A 19,528-nucleotide genomic window follows, 5' to 3' on the forward strand; every position below is an offset into this window, starting at 1 on the left:
CCCTTCAGAAGTACTCCTAATGTTAAAGTCAAATCTCTAATCTTTATATTAAAAAGGCAGAAATTTGCCTGCAAATGCCAACCTATCCAGCATAAAATTTTGCTTTAAATATAGAATTCATGTATTATTTCAAACTAAGTGAAGTATCGCGTTAATAGCAGATAACGAGACTTCAGGGTTTATTTGTAATAACTAGAGCTCTGAATGGAACAAAAAACGTGTATCTGCAGATCCACACAGCAATGACCAGTGGCACCAAAACTGAGGCTTGGGGTGGGGGGGGGGGGCAAGGCCCTTGCCCATCCACTGCCCTTTCCCCTCTTCCTCCTCCCCAAGGCCCCTCTTCCTCCCGGGACAGGGCAGCGTGGAGCCCAACTAGAAAGCCCAGGCAGCCGTGACAGACCCTCCACCTACCTGCGGTGCTGGGGAAGGCCGAGAACAGGCCCTGGCTGTGTCCCCACCCAGCTGAGGGTATGCGACTCCATGCCAGTTCCCCATGCAGCTCTCTGCAAACCAGCTCCAGTGGGTGGGAGAGGGGGTGGGGGGGGAGGGGAATGTTTGCCTTAGAGTCACAGCCCGGCCATGAGAAGAGCCGGACTGGCAGCTGTGGGGAGCCACGGCAGACCCTCCACCTGGCCTGGACAGAGGGCCTGGGGGCTGACACTCAGGCCGGGGGCTTCTTGGGCTCCCTCACCCAGGGCAGGTGGAGGATCCACCATGGCTCCCCACAGCTGTCCGCCCAGCTCTCATCACGGCTGGCCCGTGGCTCCGAAGCGCCCTCTGCCCCTAGCAGAGATGGGTCAGGGAGAGCCATGCTGGCAGCTGTGGGGAGCCCGAGTCTCTCCACTTGCCCTGGTGAGCCTGTGCTACAGCTCCAGATCCCTGTGCAGATACAAAATTCGTATCCACATCCAAAATGCTATCCGCAAAAATGGTACGTACTAACTAACTCTCTCCACACACACACATATACTTACCCTTCTGAACATCCCTATCAAGTACTTCATCAAATAACTTCTCTTGGACTGTTTGTGGTAAATCTTCAATATCTGGAAAAGGAACAATGAATAAAATGGCTTAACACCAACACATTTTAAAATGGAGGAGTACTGATATATGGAATGTGCGCAGTTATTGACTAGCTGATTCTTACTGTTTATCCTCCTTCACCACTAATTCCTTAAGGCTTTGCTATTTTCCGTTCAGCCATGTGCGGCCCAAAGCTCCAGATCCCAGACTAAGCTAAGAATCCTTTAGGCTGGCTGGTCATGGTGTACAAAGCACTAAGGCACCCGACACAAGATTTCTGGACACCTGAAGGATCATCAATCATCTGCTCTAGTGGAATCAGTGTAGTAGGGAACCAGGTGAGAAAGCAAGAAATAAGTAGAGAAGAGAGTTTTTCCATCGAGCACTGGCTCCGTAGCTCCTGCAGGTGGAGGCAGCATGCAGAGCTGCCAGGCTGCGCCTCCGCTTAGGAACAGCAGGGACACGTCAGCGTTTGTGGGGAGCCACCCAAAGTGAGCAGTGCCTGGATGTGGCACCCCAAAACCCCTCCTGTGCCCCAACCCCCTGCCCCAAGCCCCCCTCCCATACCCAAACTCCCTCCCAGAGCACACGCCTCACACCCCTTCCTGTGCCCCAATCCCCAGCTCCTTCCCGCATCCAAACTCCCTCCTTCCATTGGTAAGTATATCTCTTAGTTAACCGGAATTTTTGACTAATCCAGCACCCACCAAACATGCCAGATAACAAAGCTTTTACTGTATCAAGAGCATTTTTAGGTGAGACGACAGCCAGACCTGGAAGCATGTCCTCTGTACTTTCATAATCCAGGGTCATGGTATAAAAAATAATCAGTTTCAAGCCACGTTTATAAAAGGATTAATATTTGTAGAGAAGTAATACCTAACAATCTCCTACTGCAAGCAAGTCCAGGACCAGTTTCTGCAATATAATTAAGTTTCCTTTTTCCCTGTCCATCCAGTCTATAATATAATATCATGGAACACAAGATTTTACTTAAATTTGTGGGGAAAGCTCAAATGGAACATTTTTATGATGGCTATAACTAATGCTATACATAAAATGCTGTCACAGACTTTACTGCTTATGTATACTGTACTATATAAATTACAAAAACTTCACTTCATTCAACTAGAATGAAAATTCTATGATCAAATATTCAGTCACGGGAACTCAATCAGAAGATTGAGACACGCTCATCTCTAAATATACTTTTACAAATATTCAGGTGTCAAACAGCTTATATTCTTCTCAATCATGCTATCTCAGAATAAACTGAAGATAACTGTAACGTGAACATTTCCATATAAGAAAAAAAAAAAAAAAAAAAAAAAACACAGGATACATCTGAATAGTAGTTTTAGTCCCAAAACCAATCATTGTGTGTCAAACCTTTTGTTTTACAAAAGGAACACTAAAATTACAGAACTACAGAATGATGCAAAAATCTAGTCATCTAAGCATCGAAATAAGAACCAGGCACACTTGATCGCCAACCTCAACCTTAATACAGACTCATTCCGTGAAGACATCCTTTTTGCTTCAATTTTCCCCCTCTCTAAACTGAGAACAATAGTAGTTTATTTCACAGGAGAAATGCGAGGACTGAAATACATGAAGAGCTTTGCAGATTTAAAAATCACCAGGAAAAGCCTAAGAACTATTTTGTATCAAGTGCTAACAAAAGTTATATCAGAAAAATTGCAGAAGGGGGCAGAGGGTTGGGGCGGCAACAAAATGTATTGGTAGTTTCATACACAATTAAAGTAACAAAGGCATCATTGACAAAGTGCGGAGCATTTCATAATTACCTGCAGGTAATGTAAATGTTACAAGGTCAGTTAAAAAATAGCAAGCAAAATCTCCCTTTCGTTGATGAAGAGACGCAGCAATTTCACGCCGGATTTGTTCTGTAAGCTCTGGACACACCATTGCTGGAATGCACTTTGCCGCATGTTGTGATACCTGTAATATAACAGACTTATTTCACCTGATAGCTATTTATATTTAGCCAAAAATAGTAAAAAGCGTTAGGCATTAGATAACATTTCATAGAATGTTTTGAGTAGAAGAGGGATAAGGGAGATGTTTAAAGTTGTTTATAAAGAAGGAATCTGGAATGAACACAACTGAGGGAAAAAGTGATCCCATCAAAACAGATGCAAGGCGGTCACATATGAGCGTAAATATCAGTCTCCTCAAAGACATTACAAATAAGTCAACAGCTATCATAAGTGAGTGAATGCAAATACCGCTTACTCATTATGAAGCTAACAGGTACTAAACTGACCACCACATAACTTAGCATTGAATCCAGCAAGAACCAAAACTGAACAGATGGCTGAAGGGGTGGGGTAGAATTAGATAACAGAAGCAAACAAAATGATGGTTCATAAAATGCTGATCCAAACTAGAACCTCTGATGCCACTTGGTGACAGAAGGAAAAAGCCTGATGTTATGAATTGGCACAGATTACAATTTAGCATCCTCACGTAAATTTCTTCTTTGCTTCCATATGTTACATGGGATTCTATACCGCATACTGAATGGGCTTGTCTGAGGAAACTTCCCATTTCTTACCTCCCACCTGCCAGAAGTCTAATAACTGAGGAAATGACTATACATGGACCACACGAATTCTGAAGGATTCTGGCCATCGATGGCAGGAAAAAAGTCATTCGGTGATAAAGGTCATATATTATCAGGTACACATCTGGACTACACAATGGAGATATTTTAAAGTGATATTTGGAAGACATGCATTTTAAAGTGGTAATTACTCTGACAAACCTAGGGAACAGTATTACTACTATTTGCTAGGGTTCAGTACACATTTTCACAACTACTGCAGGTAAAAACTGCTGCTGACAAAATCAAAAATACAGGATTTTTCAGCGAAGCTAACTTTGTTTTAAATCTATCCATCAAACCAATTACATGTGTCCCTCACCACTTAAAATGTGCAGCTGCATGTACTAACTGCACACAAATACACACAGTTCTTCAAACTACCTGAAAACTTCCCACTAGTCTTCTCTTCTGCTGCTTTGTTCCTCAACCCCAGGCTTTAGATACAACTGTATATGCAGCTCATCCCCCTTCTCCCACACACTAGTTTCCTTGGGAAAAGCTAATCCCCCAACCCAACAGTAAGAGTAATTTTTCTCATTAGATTGTCCTTAAAAGTTGCATGGACTCCTGATTCAGTTCAAAGCAGGAAGGGGAGCGAACTGAGGCTCTGAGAGATTCTTCCCTGAAAGTAGGTAGTTTTGAAAGTACACAAGGGTAAATCTACGCAATGCCTCTAGGTGAACTTCACATATCATGTGACCCATCTGTGCTACGTCTATTCAGGCCTAATTTTTAGGTCCAACTTGGACTCAAGACCACCTAACCTGACTCCACCCAAAGAGGAGCAAGTTTTTCTCCAAACCCGATTAAGCCACAACACTGCTGCCCTCTGCCTGTCGAGTCATTTCTCCTCCTCCTGCCTGTGGAGTTGGCACAGCAGCAGCTGCATGCCTACTCCTGCCATGCGCTGCCCCCTGCTGCGCTGTGTGCACTCTCGAGCAAGAGCTGCTACAACTCCTCAGCACACTCAGATACAGCACTTTAATTTTCTCCAAGTGTTTTGCTCTAGAGGCATTTCCTTTCCCCCAGACAAAAGCACGGGAGGCATCAAAGCTGTTTACTTCCACTGCAGTAAGGTCAGGAAGTATGACCAAACTGCTTATATCTGACAAGAAACTTGTAAGATATCTGGATATGACAGTCTTGCTGTTTTAAGAGAACTATTTCTGAAAAATCGAACAGAAAAAAGGCACAAAGACGCTACTCATGCATTTGTCGGTCTCCATCACCTAGCAAAGAAAGTTGCACTGCAATAATTGGAAACTGTGATAAGGTTATGTAAAATCTTTAGTTGATCTAAACAAAGGCCAAAGTAACTCACCTCTGTAAGCAAAATTGCTAGCATATTCTGCCTTTGAAAACGTATAGCCAAATGTACAAGTGTGTATCCCACATCAAAAGCAGAAGGGCGATTTAGCAGGCGTACTTCATCCGCTGTAAGCTGGCGTGCAATATCTCCTCCTGAGGACTTGTATGCTTCAACAGCAGCTAAATCACCTTCTACAACTCCTGAAGACACACAAAGCACACCATCTTTATTATCTAAAATGAAGCTGTGATTTTGGATCAAACTACCTTATTTCACAGTTTCCCTATGCCCACTGGACTCTAGTCTTTGAGAACAAAAGCAAAATTGCTCACACAGCTGGTTTTATTTTAGTATTCTGCAGTCTTGCACTTACCTTACCCACCAGACCAGTTCCATGCTCCAGCAAGCATATGCTAGGACACCAAGGCAGAGTATGAGCCAGTGATCCAAGTAAGGCTTGGTGGTTATGGACCATCAGATGACACACTTGGTTTAAATATAGTATATAGCCCTTACATCTGACTATGGATGATGAAAGTGGCCACTCAGCAGAAAGTTGTATTTTGACAATTCTGCCTGCAGTTTATCTTAAAGCCTGTCAAAAATCAGTGTACTCTGTATATGCAAAAGTTTGTTTTGACAAATTCCTTCAAACATAACTTTTTTAATCTTGCCATTTATCACAGAAAATACTCTTGCACGAAGAAAATTTAATGTGAAATTGACATTCCATCCTAATATAAGATAGAAAGGCAATTCCATATTAAATTCCTCTTCTAATACTTACTGTAACTCCTTGATCAACTGTCATGAAAAGTATTCGTATAAAATATTTATTCGGTGCTTACAAGAACAGCCTTTCTAAACAACAATATTCCCTTTTTAAACCAGTGGCACTTGTCAGTAACCAAGATGAAAATAAATGCATTTGTTTCCGTGTATGCCAGTTGTGGCTGAGCCCCATGGAACTCTTTTACAGTTAAAGTGCAACTCTCAGAGCCCCACAAGTCCCGTCTCTCCCCCCGACCTATGGGGGTCTGGGGGAGGACGGCGTGCAGAACTTGAGGCTTCTGCCCTGCAGTAGGGATGCAAAAGGTTAACCCACCTTAATCATTAACCCCTGCCCCAGCTGTGCCAGCCCCACCACCCGATTGGCCCCAGCCTGCCGGATCAGCCCTTTAAATTGGTTAACCGTTTAAATGGAATATTTAATCATTTAAACCATTTCCTTTTTAAACAGTATTTACATCCCTACCCTGCAGTGGGATTAGGAGCTTCTGCCAGAGACAACTGGTACCTATTGAGAGTGGGGGCAGGGGAAATTTAAAGGTTCAGGGCCCACCCTCAGTGGCCCCTCCCTGCAGCTCCCAGGTGCTAGTTCCACGTTAAGAGGTAGTGGCAAACAGCTAGGAAGTGCAGGGAGGGGACGCTGCTTTAGCCCTAGCAGGCAAGCCACACGGGGCTGAAGCCCTGAGTCCTGGCAGGCACACCCTGGCTCTCTAACTTCTGAAGATTGTCATATGTTGCTCAGAGGGTCAGTAAGTTTGGCCACCCCGGTGTATACCATACTCCATGTTTTCTAATAGCCCAAGTTCTACTCTTTAGGGAAGAGAATAATTTCTCCCTACCCCAAGCAGGTTTTGTTTTTGTTTTTTTTAATTATTTAAAAGGTACAGTTGACTAGAAGCTAAGCATACGTTTTCTTCCTAGTCAGTTTTAGAATAATTCTGTTGCGATGAAGCAACTGGGATTCACCTCCGGTATGTGCTCGAATTTATACACTGGTATCACCACCCATTTTGTGCTATTAATAGCATTTTGTGCTGTTACATGCTACACACTATAAGAAAGGCATTTGCCTTTTAAGAATTATATATATATTATATATAAAATCAATACGTTTTTTCCCTTTTTAAAAAACTAGCTCCTTCTGTATTTGAGCCTGGGAGTGAAAGCTCATATGACAGTCCTGCAGAACTACCATTAAGAGCAGTGGCTATTTATACCCTGTCCAGTGGCTTCCTGGGTCTCTGGCCTGTTCATTCTTGAAATGTTGCCCCACCCTACCAGCCTATGTAGTCCCTGCTGCTTTTGTTCTAGAGTCTTATTCATTTCTTTTCCAACTGCCAGGAACTTCTAAGATCCCTTCTTGGGGACAAGCAGCAACTGCCAAATCTTGTTCTCTCTATTACAGGTTAGATGGAGATCTCCATCCACCTTAATGATGAAAGGAATACAAAAACAACATTCTTCTGCCAAACCTCTTTGCTTCAGTGGCTGCAAGGGGAAGGAGCTGCTGCAGCACCTTAGAGTGGCAGTACCTAAACTTTTTAGTACTGATGCTCCCTCACAGATATGTTAAAACATGGTGGAGATCTCCACTACCAAATACTTGTTTTTACTGACTCAGAACACTAGTATTCAAGAGAGACATTAAGAGTTTGGACAGTTTTGTGATTTTATTCAACTACAGTCAGTTTAATTATACAATCTGTGTTTTTAAAACTAAAAGTTAAAAATATGGACTTTTTGGCAAGTTTGGACACAGCTTAACATTTTAGTGAGAAGAATGAGTTGGTTTCAAACTGCACAGTTGTACATTTAGTTGCATCTGATAGGCCACAATGTCATTTTCCAAGTTTAAACAATTTCTGTTTAGTTTTCCACAGAAATCATCGCTGAAAACTCAGACTCAGATAGCTGGAAGCAAGCTGAAGCAGCACTTCCATAGTTTCATCAGTGAGGGCATGTCTATACTACAAAACTATGTTGATCTAAGTTTAGTCGGCATATAGCCACTGCAGTAATTAAATTGTTTTTGTGTGTCCTCACTAAGCTCCTTGTGTCGGTGGCACTCATCCTCACCACGAGCGCTTGTACTGACTCTCCTATCAGTGCAGGTCATTGTAGGACAGCTTCTGAAAGCCAAAAGTTAATGTAAGTAACACAGTGTCTGCACTGACACTGTGTCGACCTAACTACAGTCTCTTGTGGAGGTGTGGTTAAGTTGGTGTAGCAGAGTAGTTATGTCGGTGGGAGTGAAATTTTAGCGTAGACACTTACATAGTTAGGTCAACGAAAACTGCCTTGCATCGACCTAAATCTGTAGCGTAGACCAGGCCAAAGTTCCCTTCACAATCCAGAATTCCTGGTTTGCTAGATTTGAAAACCCGGTCTTCAGTCTGATCACTCAACAATTCTAAGAAATTTTCTTGAGCCAAGATACTTAATGTTGGAATAGTATCAACTGTTAACAAGCAGAGATTTCAAATTCAACTGGTATCATCAGATGTATCTACAGCTCCAGGAAAAAATTCCTCAAAATGGAAATACAATCCAGACAAAAATCAAATATTAACTCATTTAATAACATTTGAATCAGTCTGAATTTTTTTTTTTTTTTTAAAAAGTCTGATAACACTTGATAACTTCCTTTTCAACATGGAATCTCCAAAGACAAAGCTTCTTCGAGAATTCCTTGATTTCGTCTTTCGTATCAGTTTTATTTGTATTCCTACCTTTAAGTATTAGGTTCAGTGCATTCAATTTGCCAAATACGTCTACTATGTAAGCTAACAAAGTCAAGAAGTCCACTTACACATGTCATCTGCAAAATGTATGCTCACAACTGTTTACCTAAATGCCAACAATTGCTCATACCCAGATTTATAAATCTGGTCCATTGCAGGCATATGGCAGGCCTATTTATTGAAAAGAGTGGCTTTCAGAAATGTTAAGTTTATGTTGTAGGTAGCTCATTTTATCTACAGAAAGTAGATTAGTTTTGCTCATGGAATAAATTTCACCACAAAGCAAACTTTCTAGTTCCTAGACTAAAAGACAGGACACAAATATGATTTTTACAGCAAAAAAGAAAAGTGGAAGCAATTATCTCTGTACCAGCATGTCAGCACCATAAACCAGGTGACCTGCACAGGACTTTATTTTGTTTTAAATTAAGCTACTGCCCACCCCCCCACCCCATATGATATATAAAGGTAACATGACACGGTTTTTTGTTTTGTAATTTATACTTATCTTGTATGTCAAATCTGGCCTTCCCTAGTTTCAATCAAAGACCTCTTTTGGGCCCTAGATCTTGTTTACATTGAACTATCAAAACATTTCCCACTAATGTCAGCAATGCTCAGAGCACTAGCGTAGACACCCCACTAGCATTTTTTTTCAACAATCAACATAATGTTGAAAATTGTGTCAGCAGCCATGTAGCCAATATGTTCTAACCTTAACCCCTGGTCTACTCACTGGTTTTGTACTATTTTAACTATTTTGGTCTGGGATGGGTTGGGTTTTTAACCAAAAGAATTAAAATGGGTACAACTTCTAGTGTCAAAAGATGTGTATACAAAGGTATACAGTATCAATATATTTTCCTAAATGTATGGGACTAGCTACACTGATGTCAGTATCTTTATATCAGCAAAACTGTGCCCACACTGGCAGCACACGGAACTGCTTTAATTATAATGGCATGGTAAAAACAAGACAATTTTGTGTATAAAGTTCTTAGAGTGGGTTTATGGGTTTTTCTGGTGTAGATTAATCTTTATTTTACTTTAAATAGGAAAAAAGCTAAACTGAACGAAAGCACTTTAATATGTATACACACAAACGTGCATTCTAACTAAACTGGATTAAAAACACTTTGTTAATCATGTTGTCAAGGTTCCTCCCCCACTCTGAACTCTAGGGTACAGATGTGGGGACCTGCATGAAAACCTCCTAAGCTAAACCTTACTTTTACCCGCTTAGGTTAAAACTTCCCCAAGGTACAAATTAATTTTATCCTTTGTCCTTGGAATAACCACTGCCACCACCAAACTCTAACTGGGTTTACTGGGAAACGCAGTTTGGACACGTCTTTCCCCCCAGAATCCTCCCAACCCTTGCACCCCACTTCCTGGGAAAGGTTTGGTAAAAATCCTCACCAATTTGCATAGGTGACCACAGACCCAAACCCTGGGACCTGAGAACAATGAAAAAGCATTCAGTTTTCTTACAAGAAGACTTTTAATAGAAATAGAAGTAGATAGAAGTAAAGGAATCACCCCTGTAAAATCAGGATGGTAGGTACCTTACAGGGTAATTAGATTCAAAACATGAGAATGCCTCTAGGCAAAACCTTAAATTACAAAAAAGACACACAGACAGAAATAGTCATTCTATTCAGCACAATTCTTTTCTCAGCCATTTAAAGAAATCATAATCTAATGCATACCCAGCTAGATTACTTACTAAAAGTTCTAAGACTCCATTCCTGTTCTATCCCCGGCAAAGCAGCATACCGACAGACACAGACCCTGTGTTTCTCTCCCTCCTCCCAGCTTTTGAAAGTATCTTGTCTCCTCATTGGTCATTTTGGTCAGATGCCAGCGAGGTTACCGTTAGCTTCTTAACCCTTTACACGTGAGAGGATTTTTCCTCTGGCCAGGAGGGATTTTAAAGGGGTTTACCCTTCCCTTTACATTTATGACACATCTGCAAGACTGTGCATAGACAAGACCCTACTTTAGGCAAGGATTTAAACTAAAAGCTTTCCAAGTTCAGGGTTTCTGTACTTATGCAGATGGAAATACCATGGTAAAGGGGGCTGCGTTCTCATGTTTATACAGAGAAAATGCTTCACCTACTTAAGGAAGTTGTTGTGCCTCACCCTTTGAATAGATGACAATTAGCTTAATTATTCCTTGAATTGCCTGAAGGGCTCTAAGTACATTTACATGGCTGTTTTTAATCAACTGACCCAGGCATTGAGACTCAGTGCCCTTGGTTTTTCTTTGCAATTTAGACATAGCCCCAGTCTACCTTCCTCTCTGTCTCGGCTATCTTTTGCTTTTCCAGCCATCGAATTTCTGCTAGGTTCTGTTTATGCTCAAGTTGCAGTTTATTTGCCATCTTTCGCACTCTAATTTTTTCTGCAGCTTCTGTAGCATCACGTAAGGGCTGTGCTCCTGCCTTTTGATCACTGGCCATTAACAGATTTCTCAGTTCTTGATTTGTAGCTTTCTTTCTAAAGCTTATCCCCTTTTCTGAACACAAACCTTCCAAGGCTTTTTTGCCAAGGCCCTCATATGCTCTTCGCTCACCCATTGCAACTGCTTTTTAACCAAACTCTCAATACCAAAATTCAAATTCTCCACCCTCACTCTGAACTCCTTGCCCCATTCTCTTTACCAACACTGCACATCCCTTGGCTGCTCATCAGATTTCTCTCTCCTCTCTCTGCCCACCCCCATACCACTGGTTCCCAGTCTCTTTGCCCAGCCAGCCCTCAACTCTCCCCCTACCTTAACTCTCAGTCTCTCCCTACCCCTAGGCTCCCTCTCTTAATCTACTCAACCCTCCCTCCACACACACACACTCAAACTCCTCCCTCAGGTCTGGTTCCTGTTCCCTCTGCATTCACATCAGGTAGCTTCCTCCTTCACACTGCTTGGGACAGGCGAAGGAGGAAGCAGGGACAGGCGAAGGACAGAAAGGCTCCCGGCTCAGTACCGTGCCCAGCACACAACAGCCCAGAGCTGCAACTGAGGAAAAGTCCTGTTCAGTATCAGGTTGAAACATGTCAGAGCAATGGACTCTCTGGAGATTTTAGCTACAAAGACCTAGCAAGTCTCTATTAACCATGTGCAAACAGAAGTTTTTCCAACAGGTTTCAACCTAGCCAAATTCGGGTAGATTTTCACTGAAACAGCTAAAGGCACATTCCTGACACAAAAGCTGTCCTCTGCCAAATTTCAAGGAGGGCACTGAAATCTGTCCACAGAAAAGGTTGTCAGAATTTAACATGGACAAAGCAATTCTCCCGAGCCTTTATCCTAGAAACAGCTGAAACACTTTGGTTGAAATTTTCCAAAAACAAATCAGCAGGAAGCAGGCATGGAAAATTTCAGCCAATCAGCCAGAGTTAGAAGCAACCAAAAACAGGGAAAGTGTTGGGCAAACCTGTTAATAGGCAGTGCTATCAGCCCTACATATAAGTGACAAGATACTACCTATTCACAGAGTTTAAGCTCAGAAGGGATCAGAAGATCCTCCAGTCTGACCTCCTGGAGGCCGTTAAGTTACCCAGTGACCCTGTACAGAACTCAATAATTAGTGTATGGCTAAAGCAAGACTCCTAAAAAGGCACCAATTCCCTTGGTAGCCTGTTCATCACAATTATACCATCTTTACAAGTCTCTAACAGCTTACAGCAAGTCACAGAGAACGTCTATTATATAGGACCCTACCAAATTCACAGTCCATTTTGGTTAATTTCATGGCCAGAGGGTTTTTTTTAAATTGGTCAATTTCACTATTTCAGATGTTTACATCTGAAATTTCATGGTGTTGTAACCATGGAGGTCCCAACCCAAAATAGCACTATGGGGGGGGGGTGTCTTAAAGCTGTTGTAGGGGGGTGGCAGGATTTCCACCTTCAGTTCTGCAGAGCTTCCTGCAAATGGAAGAGGCTCCCGGAAGTGGAGGTGGTCCAATCACTCCAGTGCTGCTCACAACTGCTAGTCACAGCCAGTGGTGGATTAACGCATGGGCCCTGGCCAATTTGAAAAATGGGTGCCCCAAGCCCAGGCAGGAGCTGGAGGGAGAGGGGAGACACTGAGCGGAAGCCCTAAGTCCAGGTGCTCCAAGTCCAGGCAGGAGTCCGGGGGGGGAGGGGTGTTGCAGAAACCTGGCCTGGAGCTTGGTGGTTTTATTATCTCAAGGGAGAGTTCTTTCCCATAGACATAGAGAGTCTTCACCAGCTGCACCACTGTAGTGCTGTACATGTAGACAAATCCTCAATGTGTAAATCATCCTGCTACCCCAAATAACTACAACTAGCCAATCGTTCTTCCCAACATTAAAAGAAAAAGGCAGGCTCTGCAATGCAGCAGGATCTCCTCCTTTCTCACATAATTTCTCTCAGCACCTCCAACAAGGTACCATGGTTGCTGCATTTTGTCCAAGCACTCGCTCACAGATCTCATACTCCATGTTTGCAAAGCATGCCAGTTTTATGAATGCTTAGATACATATAATACCATTAGTAAAAAATCGAAGTGAAGAGAAGAAACAGGGCAGCCTGTAACAACCATAACAAACTCAGGGATGAAACAAAACTAACAAGAGACATATGCTGGCACACTAGGAATGAACTAACTGTCCTTTTAAGGATACACTGAAAAATAAGATTTATTACAGATTAGTCTAAATATTTTGGATGTGCATAAGAAATGTATTTAGTTGCTTGCATTTAAAACTTTCATATACTGTACCACTTAACTAAAATAGAAGGAAAATATGTATTTTATCATCGAGAAATCAACTGTAAACTATTTTTTGAGTGATAAGAATGTTGCTTACTAGTTCTCAACTTATGCTTATGCTCAAATAAATTGGTTAGTCTCTAAAGTGCCACAAGTACTCCTTTTCTTTTTGTGAATACACACTAACATGGCTGTTACTCTGAAACCAACTTATAATGGGAAGTTGGGATAATTCAAATGGTTACTTATGGTATAGAAAGTAAAAGTCATGCTACAAAATGCCAATATCTTAAAAGTATTCTAATTTGACTAGGTAATAATGAAAAAATTCATTCTTTTGTCATTTGTCTCATTATGATTGTAAACCACTTGCAGGATTGAGAACTAGAGGTGCAAGTGACAGTGACCCAATATCCATGACTGAAAATATGGCCATGTTATTTATGCCAGCCTATCAATGTTTCTCCACTAGGCATTGGGAAAAGGGAAAGTAAAAAATCTCTCTAAAACTGACAAAGCATCAGAAAGAGCAAGCTACGAGAAGGGCAAAACCAAAGGCCATTGTTATATCTTCTGTCACTAGAGTTCCTTGGAAAGGAAGGCTTAGCTACACATTGGAGAATTGAGTGAGGTGTGGTAGAAAGTGAATATTGATGGGGGTTTGGCTTTGGAGGGAGATATACCTGAACAAAAAAATTTTTTAAAATAGCAGACATTTCTAACCTTGTACAAGAAGCAAGTTCCATTTTAGCCTTCTTATTTCATTTGCTTCTTAAACTTGTCTAAAGGTCATTGTAAGTCTATCCTTCCCAAAGCTCTCATACTCCATGTTTGCAAAATGTTACATTACTGATACCACCATGATACATTACAATATGGCAGGACAATTTAGGCCAAACCTGAGTCAAGGTAAAAAGAGACTAAGCCACATTTAAGCATGTTATGGGTATAATGAGCAAACATTTTCCTGAATAGCTTTCAAGACACAGAACTCTGAGCACTAAAAACACACACACACACACACACACACACACTCTCAGTTCAGAGCAAAGGGAACAGGTGGTCTGCCAAGTTGGAACTATAAAGCAACATTAATGGATTCCCTTTAGAAAATTTCAGATAAGCAAACACTTTCACATCACTTATAATGACCATGCACTAGTTTTACTGGAAAATACAGAATATGCTAACTAAAGAGCCAGATCATTTGACAGCTTTGCAATTCTAATGCAATTCTAATGAGAATTGAAAATGAGTTAAAAGAATGAGGCATCAAGCGCAGAATCAAACGTGTTCTTCGTCCTTGAACAGTAAGGTCAGAAGAATATTCTGAACCCATATTACAGGCTACTGAATATTAGTTTCCTTAGATTATCCCTGCTTTAAACTTTTATCTACCAAGTAGTTTCATTAGAGAGTCACAAAGGTCTTCACAAAGATCAACACATCAATGTGCTGCTTACTTCATTGGACTATTTTTATTCCTGGGGGAATTCTGTGCACATACACATTCGGGACGAAAGGCACTTCAGTTACACCTTTCTCCCACCAGGGGCTGCTATGGCACCAAAAGAGAGGACAGCCCTCTCTGTCCACCACAGAGAGGGAAAGGGATACGCTGCCTTCCTCACAGCACCTTGTTTGCAGGGCCAGGTGAGAAGGCATGGGATACGGGGGGGACGGACAGAGCAGGGCACATGCAGTTCCTGGGGGAGGGGGGGGTCATAAATTGGGGTTCAGAAGGGCTATGGGGGGGACAGACTAGGGCGGGGGCACAAGAGCTAGCAGCTGAAAGGGAGTGGGGGTGCATGGACACATGGGGTACAGGGACATATGGTGACAAGGGGTGGCTAAGTGGGGCACAGGGATGGAGGGAGAGACTAGGGGTCAGCCAGGTTCTGCATGGGGGAGGCTCCCCAACTCTCTAACAATCCCTCCACCCCAAAACAATCCTTGTTCCATACTTCTCCCACCCACACCCAACAACCCTCCGAAGTTTACACCCAGGCTCCTTCCCAGCAATTACTTCCTTCTTCCTCAGCTCCTATGTTACCTCCTCAACTCCCCAAAGCCTTTGCACTGCTTCTGAGGGGTGGAGGGGTGGGGGGAAAAAATATGTTTCTGTACTGTAGTTTAAATGAATTTTTACTCAAAAGCTTAGTATTAAAATGCCTAGTAAGGAATCTATTTGTCAAGAACATTTCTTAAATCTTTTTTGTTTTCCGTATTATTACAGACATACTTGCTGACAGGTATTTTGAAATAAATTACCAAAATAATTGAAACTGGTTGATTATATTGTGTTATTTATTTTAAAATATTGTGTGCAGAATTTTTAATTTTTTGGCACAGAATTCCCCCAGGAGTATTTAATGACAATGTTAAACAACATTTTATTAACAGCCTGATCTCAAAATTAGTTATAGCATCAAACAGTAGTATCTTAACATTTTTTTACGTAAATATTGGGTATGATTATATGAATAGACAAATTAAGTTTTAAAAATTCCTTCAGACTTATGACTGTAAGTGCAGTTGCAATGACAACCAAAATCAGCAAGAGCGAAACTGCTGCCCCTCCCAAGATATAGGATTGAAGGTAGGATCATTGCATCAAGAACATGTGCCTCTGGAGTTTGTTGCCTCTGTGTACAAGCACAACATATTCTCCATGTTGAGGTGCAAATCTTTGTGTGTCTAGTGTAATTCTGAATGTTCAAGAGGCAACATGATCTAGAAGCTAGAGCAGAGCAATGAAGCTGGGAGGACAGGGTTCTCTTACCAACTGCCACAACCTCTGCGCCTCACATTTCCTCATCTCTAAAATCAGTCATTACCATTTTCAAACCCTGGGAGATCTTTAGACAGTACAGTTGGTACACAGGATATTAAACATGACCAGCAAAAGGGGAAGAAAATGGGTTTCCCTCTTGAACATTTAAATTTTGTTGGAAAATTTTATTTCCTTGCCCTATTTTTGCACCTTTGGTTAAAACATGGTCTAAATCAGAACCATTGCACTAGTTTAAATACATTGATCTAGTTAAACTGGTGCAAACCTCTAACACAGGTGCACTTAAATCAATTTAACTCAAATTAGTTTAGCTTCATTTGTAAGTATATTAGTTTGCATTGATAAGTTAAGCAAGGGTAAACTGGTTTAAGTACAATTACATTAGGGTGTTGCACCAGCTTAACTAAGTAGATTTTAAATTTAAACAAAGTGGTTCAACTTTCCTAATATATACAAGCCCTTAATTAAAGTTGCTCAGATGCTTTCATACATCGGTGCTGAGGAGTTAGAACTGAACTGAACTGCAAGAGAAGCAGAAGTGTAATATTTTATCAGTAATCGTTATTGGTGTCTTTAAGAAGTGGTTTTCTCTGGACGAAATAAGCCTTATATTATCATATTATATAGAACATATGAAAAATGCTTAAATCCAAAATACATAAAATGCAACTGTTTTTAAATCGCACAAGATTAGTAACTATTGGCCTCCATATGAAAGTATTACCTTTTAAAGAAGTATCACAGGGGAAAATCCATGAAATCTTCATCATGAGACCTGCAAAGTTCAGCACATGCTACTCACAATTGGCATTCTGGATTCCCCCAGAGGCTTTTAAAGCTTCGTGGTTACTTAACGTATCTATTAGAGTAAATCTGATGTTTTGGTCACTCTGATCCCTTACTAAGGACCTTATTAGAACAAGGCACCTTCAAAATACATTCATATTTAAGTAATTCAAGAAACAAGCAAATTACTATAGCCTTATACAAAGTAGTGTATGTACAGGATGTTCTATAATTGTTTTTGCAGTTTTACACCAGACAGCAATTTAGTTATCACTGTTCTGGAACAAACTTTTCAAGTATTTTATATTTCAAATCTCAGAATACAAGAAAGATTCAAATACTGCAGGATATCCCAGAGGAAATTTTTTCTATCTTTCAGACATCATGAACGGAAAAAAAAAATCGTATTTCACTGATCTGACATCTAATAAGACTGTATTTAAAAAAGCGCTAACTAGATATCCATAGGGCAAACAAAGGATCTCTAACAATAACTCTACACATGACTGGCATGCAAGAAAAATATCTTTTACCTGTGCCATCTGAGGAAGGAAAAGGGATGGTGAAAAGAAGCGACTATGGGGAAAAAACATGTCCAGTATACATTTTAATGGCTACCATCATTTGAAAGATTATGAGGGAGGAATCTGCCTTCTTTCAAAAGGAGGACATAAAAGCTTGAAGTCTATGCATGAAACTCTTTACCCATCAAAGGAGAGCACTGTGCCTTTTAGCTCATTGAAATGCACGTCCATATACACAATAAGAACATTTACTTGCAGCCAAATAGATTACATAATGGTGTTTCACAAATCAGCTCTTGAACAATGCCAAGTGCAATGAAGTCGCTTCATGACACATCAAGGAATGGTATGAGACAAACACTATTAGAGCTGGAATTTCAAAAGAAGCATCCTACTTCAAAATCATTGTAAATTTCAAGTATTTAACCTACTCGTATGCATAAGCCTCAAAATTTCTGCTTCTGGGCAGTTACATCACAAAAATTAACTCAAAGTCAATGACTGGAGAAAACCCTGCTCTCATGTCTCTGTTCTTTACCAGCATTGGGAGCATTATCCAGAATTTCCTTAGGAAAGCACTAAAATACAAAACAAAATTGGCAAAAAGAAAAGGAGTACTTGTGGCACCTTAGAGACTAAACACATTTATTTGAGCATAAGGCTTTTGTGAGCTACAGCTCAATTCATCGGATGCATGTAGTGGAAAATACAGTGGGGAGATTTATATACACAGAACATGAAACAATGGGTGTTACCATTCACACTGTAACAAGAGTGATCACGTAAGGTGAGCTATTGCCAGCTTGGGGGGGGGGGGGGGGGCGCTAGGAGACAGGACCTTTTGTGCTGATAGTCAAGGTGGGCCATTTCCAGCAGTTGACAAGAACATCTGAGGAATGGGGGTGGAGGGGGGGACGTGGCGGAATAAACATGGGGAAATAGTTTTACTTTGTGTAATGACACACCCACTTCCAGTCTTTATTCAAGCATAAGTTAAATTGTATCCAGTTTGCAGATTAATTCCAATTCAGCAGTCTCTCATTGGAGTCTGTTTTTGAAGGTTTTTTTGTTGAAGAATTGCCACTTTTAGGTCTGTAATCAAGTGACCAAAGAGACTGAAGTGTTCGCCAACTGGTTTTTGAATGTTATCATTCTTGACATCTGATTTGTGTCCATTTATTCTTCTACGTAGAAACTGTCCGGTTTGGCCAATGTGCATGGCAGAGGGGCATTGCTGGCACATGATGGAATATCATATTGGTAGATGCGCAGGTGAACAAGCCTCTAATAGTGTGGCTGATGTGATTAGGTCCTATGATGGTGTCCCCTGAATAGATATGTGAACACAGTTGGCAACGGGCTTTGTTGCAAGGATAGGTTCCTGGGTTAGTGTTTTTGTTGTGTGGTTGCTCGTGAGTATTTGCTTCAGGTTGGGGGGCTGACTGTAAGCAAAGACTGGCCTGTCTCCCAAGATCTGTGAGGGTGATGGGTTGTCCTTCAGGATAGGCTGTAGATCCTTAATAATGCGTTGGAGGGGTTTTAGTTGGGGGCTGAAGGTGACGGCTAGTGGCGTTCTGTTATTTTCTTTGTTGGGCCTGTCCTGTAGTAGGTAACTTCTGGGTACTCTTCTGGCTCTGTCAATCTATTTCTTCACTTCAGCAGGTGGGTACTGTAGTTGTAAGAATGCTTGATAGAGATCTTGTAGGTGTTTGTCTCTGTCTGAGGGGTTGGAGCAAAGGCGGTTGTATCGTAGAGCTTGGCTGTAGACAATGGATCGTGTGGTGTGGCCTGGATGAAAGCTGGAGGCATGTAGATAGGCATAGCGGTCAGTAGGTTTCTGGTATAGGGTGGTGTTTATGTGACCATCGCTTATTAGCACCGTAGTGTTCAGGAAGTGGATCTCTTGTACGCACTGGTCCAGACTGAGGTTGATGGTGGGATGGAAATTGTTGAAATCATGGTGGAATTCCTCAAGGGCTTCTTTTCCATGAGTCCAGATAATGAACATGTCATCAATGTAGCGCAAGTAGAGAAGGGGCTAGGGGACGAGAGCTGAGGAAGCGTTGTTCGAAGTCAGCCATAAAAATGTTAGCATACTGTGGGGCCATGCAGGTACCCATAGCAGTGCCACTGATTTGAAGGTATACATTGTCCCCAAATGTGAAATAGTTATGGGTGAGGACAAAG

At 41.4% G+C, this 19,528-nt stretch overlaps 1 protein-coding gene across 4 annotated transcripts in view; it reads right to left on the reverse strand.

The window, feature by feature from the left end:
• The window catches only part of ZRANB1 (zinc finger RANBP2-type containing 1), a 75,437-nt gene that overhangs the window by 26,729 nt on the left and 29,180 nt on the right, over window positions 1-19,528 (reverse strand). For 3 of the 4 annotated variants that reach the window (XM_077822936.1, XM_077822938.1, XM_077822937.1), the window contains 4 exons: window positions 16,756-16,806; window positions 4,980-5,167; window positions 2,838-2,991; window positions 978-1,049 (listed from right to left, as the gene is read on the reverse strand). In XM_077822936.1, the coding sequence (XP_077679062.1) occupies window positions 978-1,049; window positions 2,838-2,991; window positions 4,980-5,167; window positions 16,756-16,806 (465 nt within the window). The remainder of the gene's footprint in view (window positions 1-977; window positions 1,050-2,837; window positions 2,992-4,979; window positions 5,168-16,755; window positions 16,807-19,528) is intronic. The other variant, XM_077822939.1, reaches the window with a different exon arrangement.

Source organism: Eretmochelys imbricata, chromosome 7 (genome assembly GCF_965152235.1).
Source record: "Eretmochelys imbricata isolate rEreImb1 chromosome 7, rEreImb1.hap1, whole genome shotgun sequence".
In the NCBI taxonomy this organism is placed as follows: domain Eukaryota; kingdom Metazoa; phylum Chordata; order Testudines; family Cheloniidae; genus Eretmochelys; species Eretmochelys imbricata.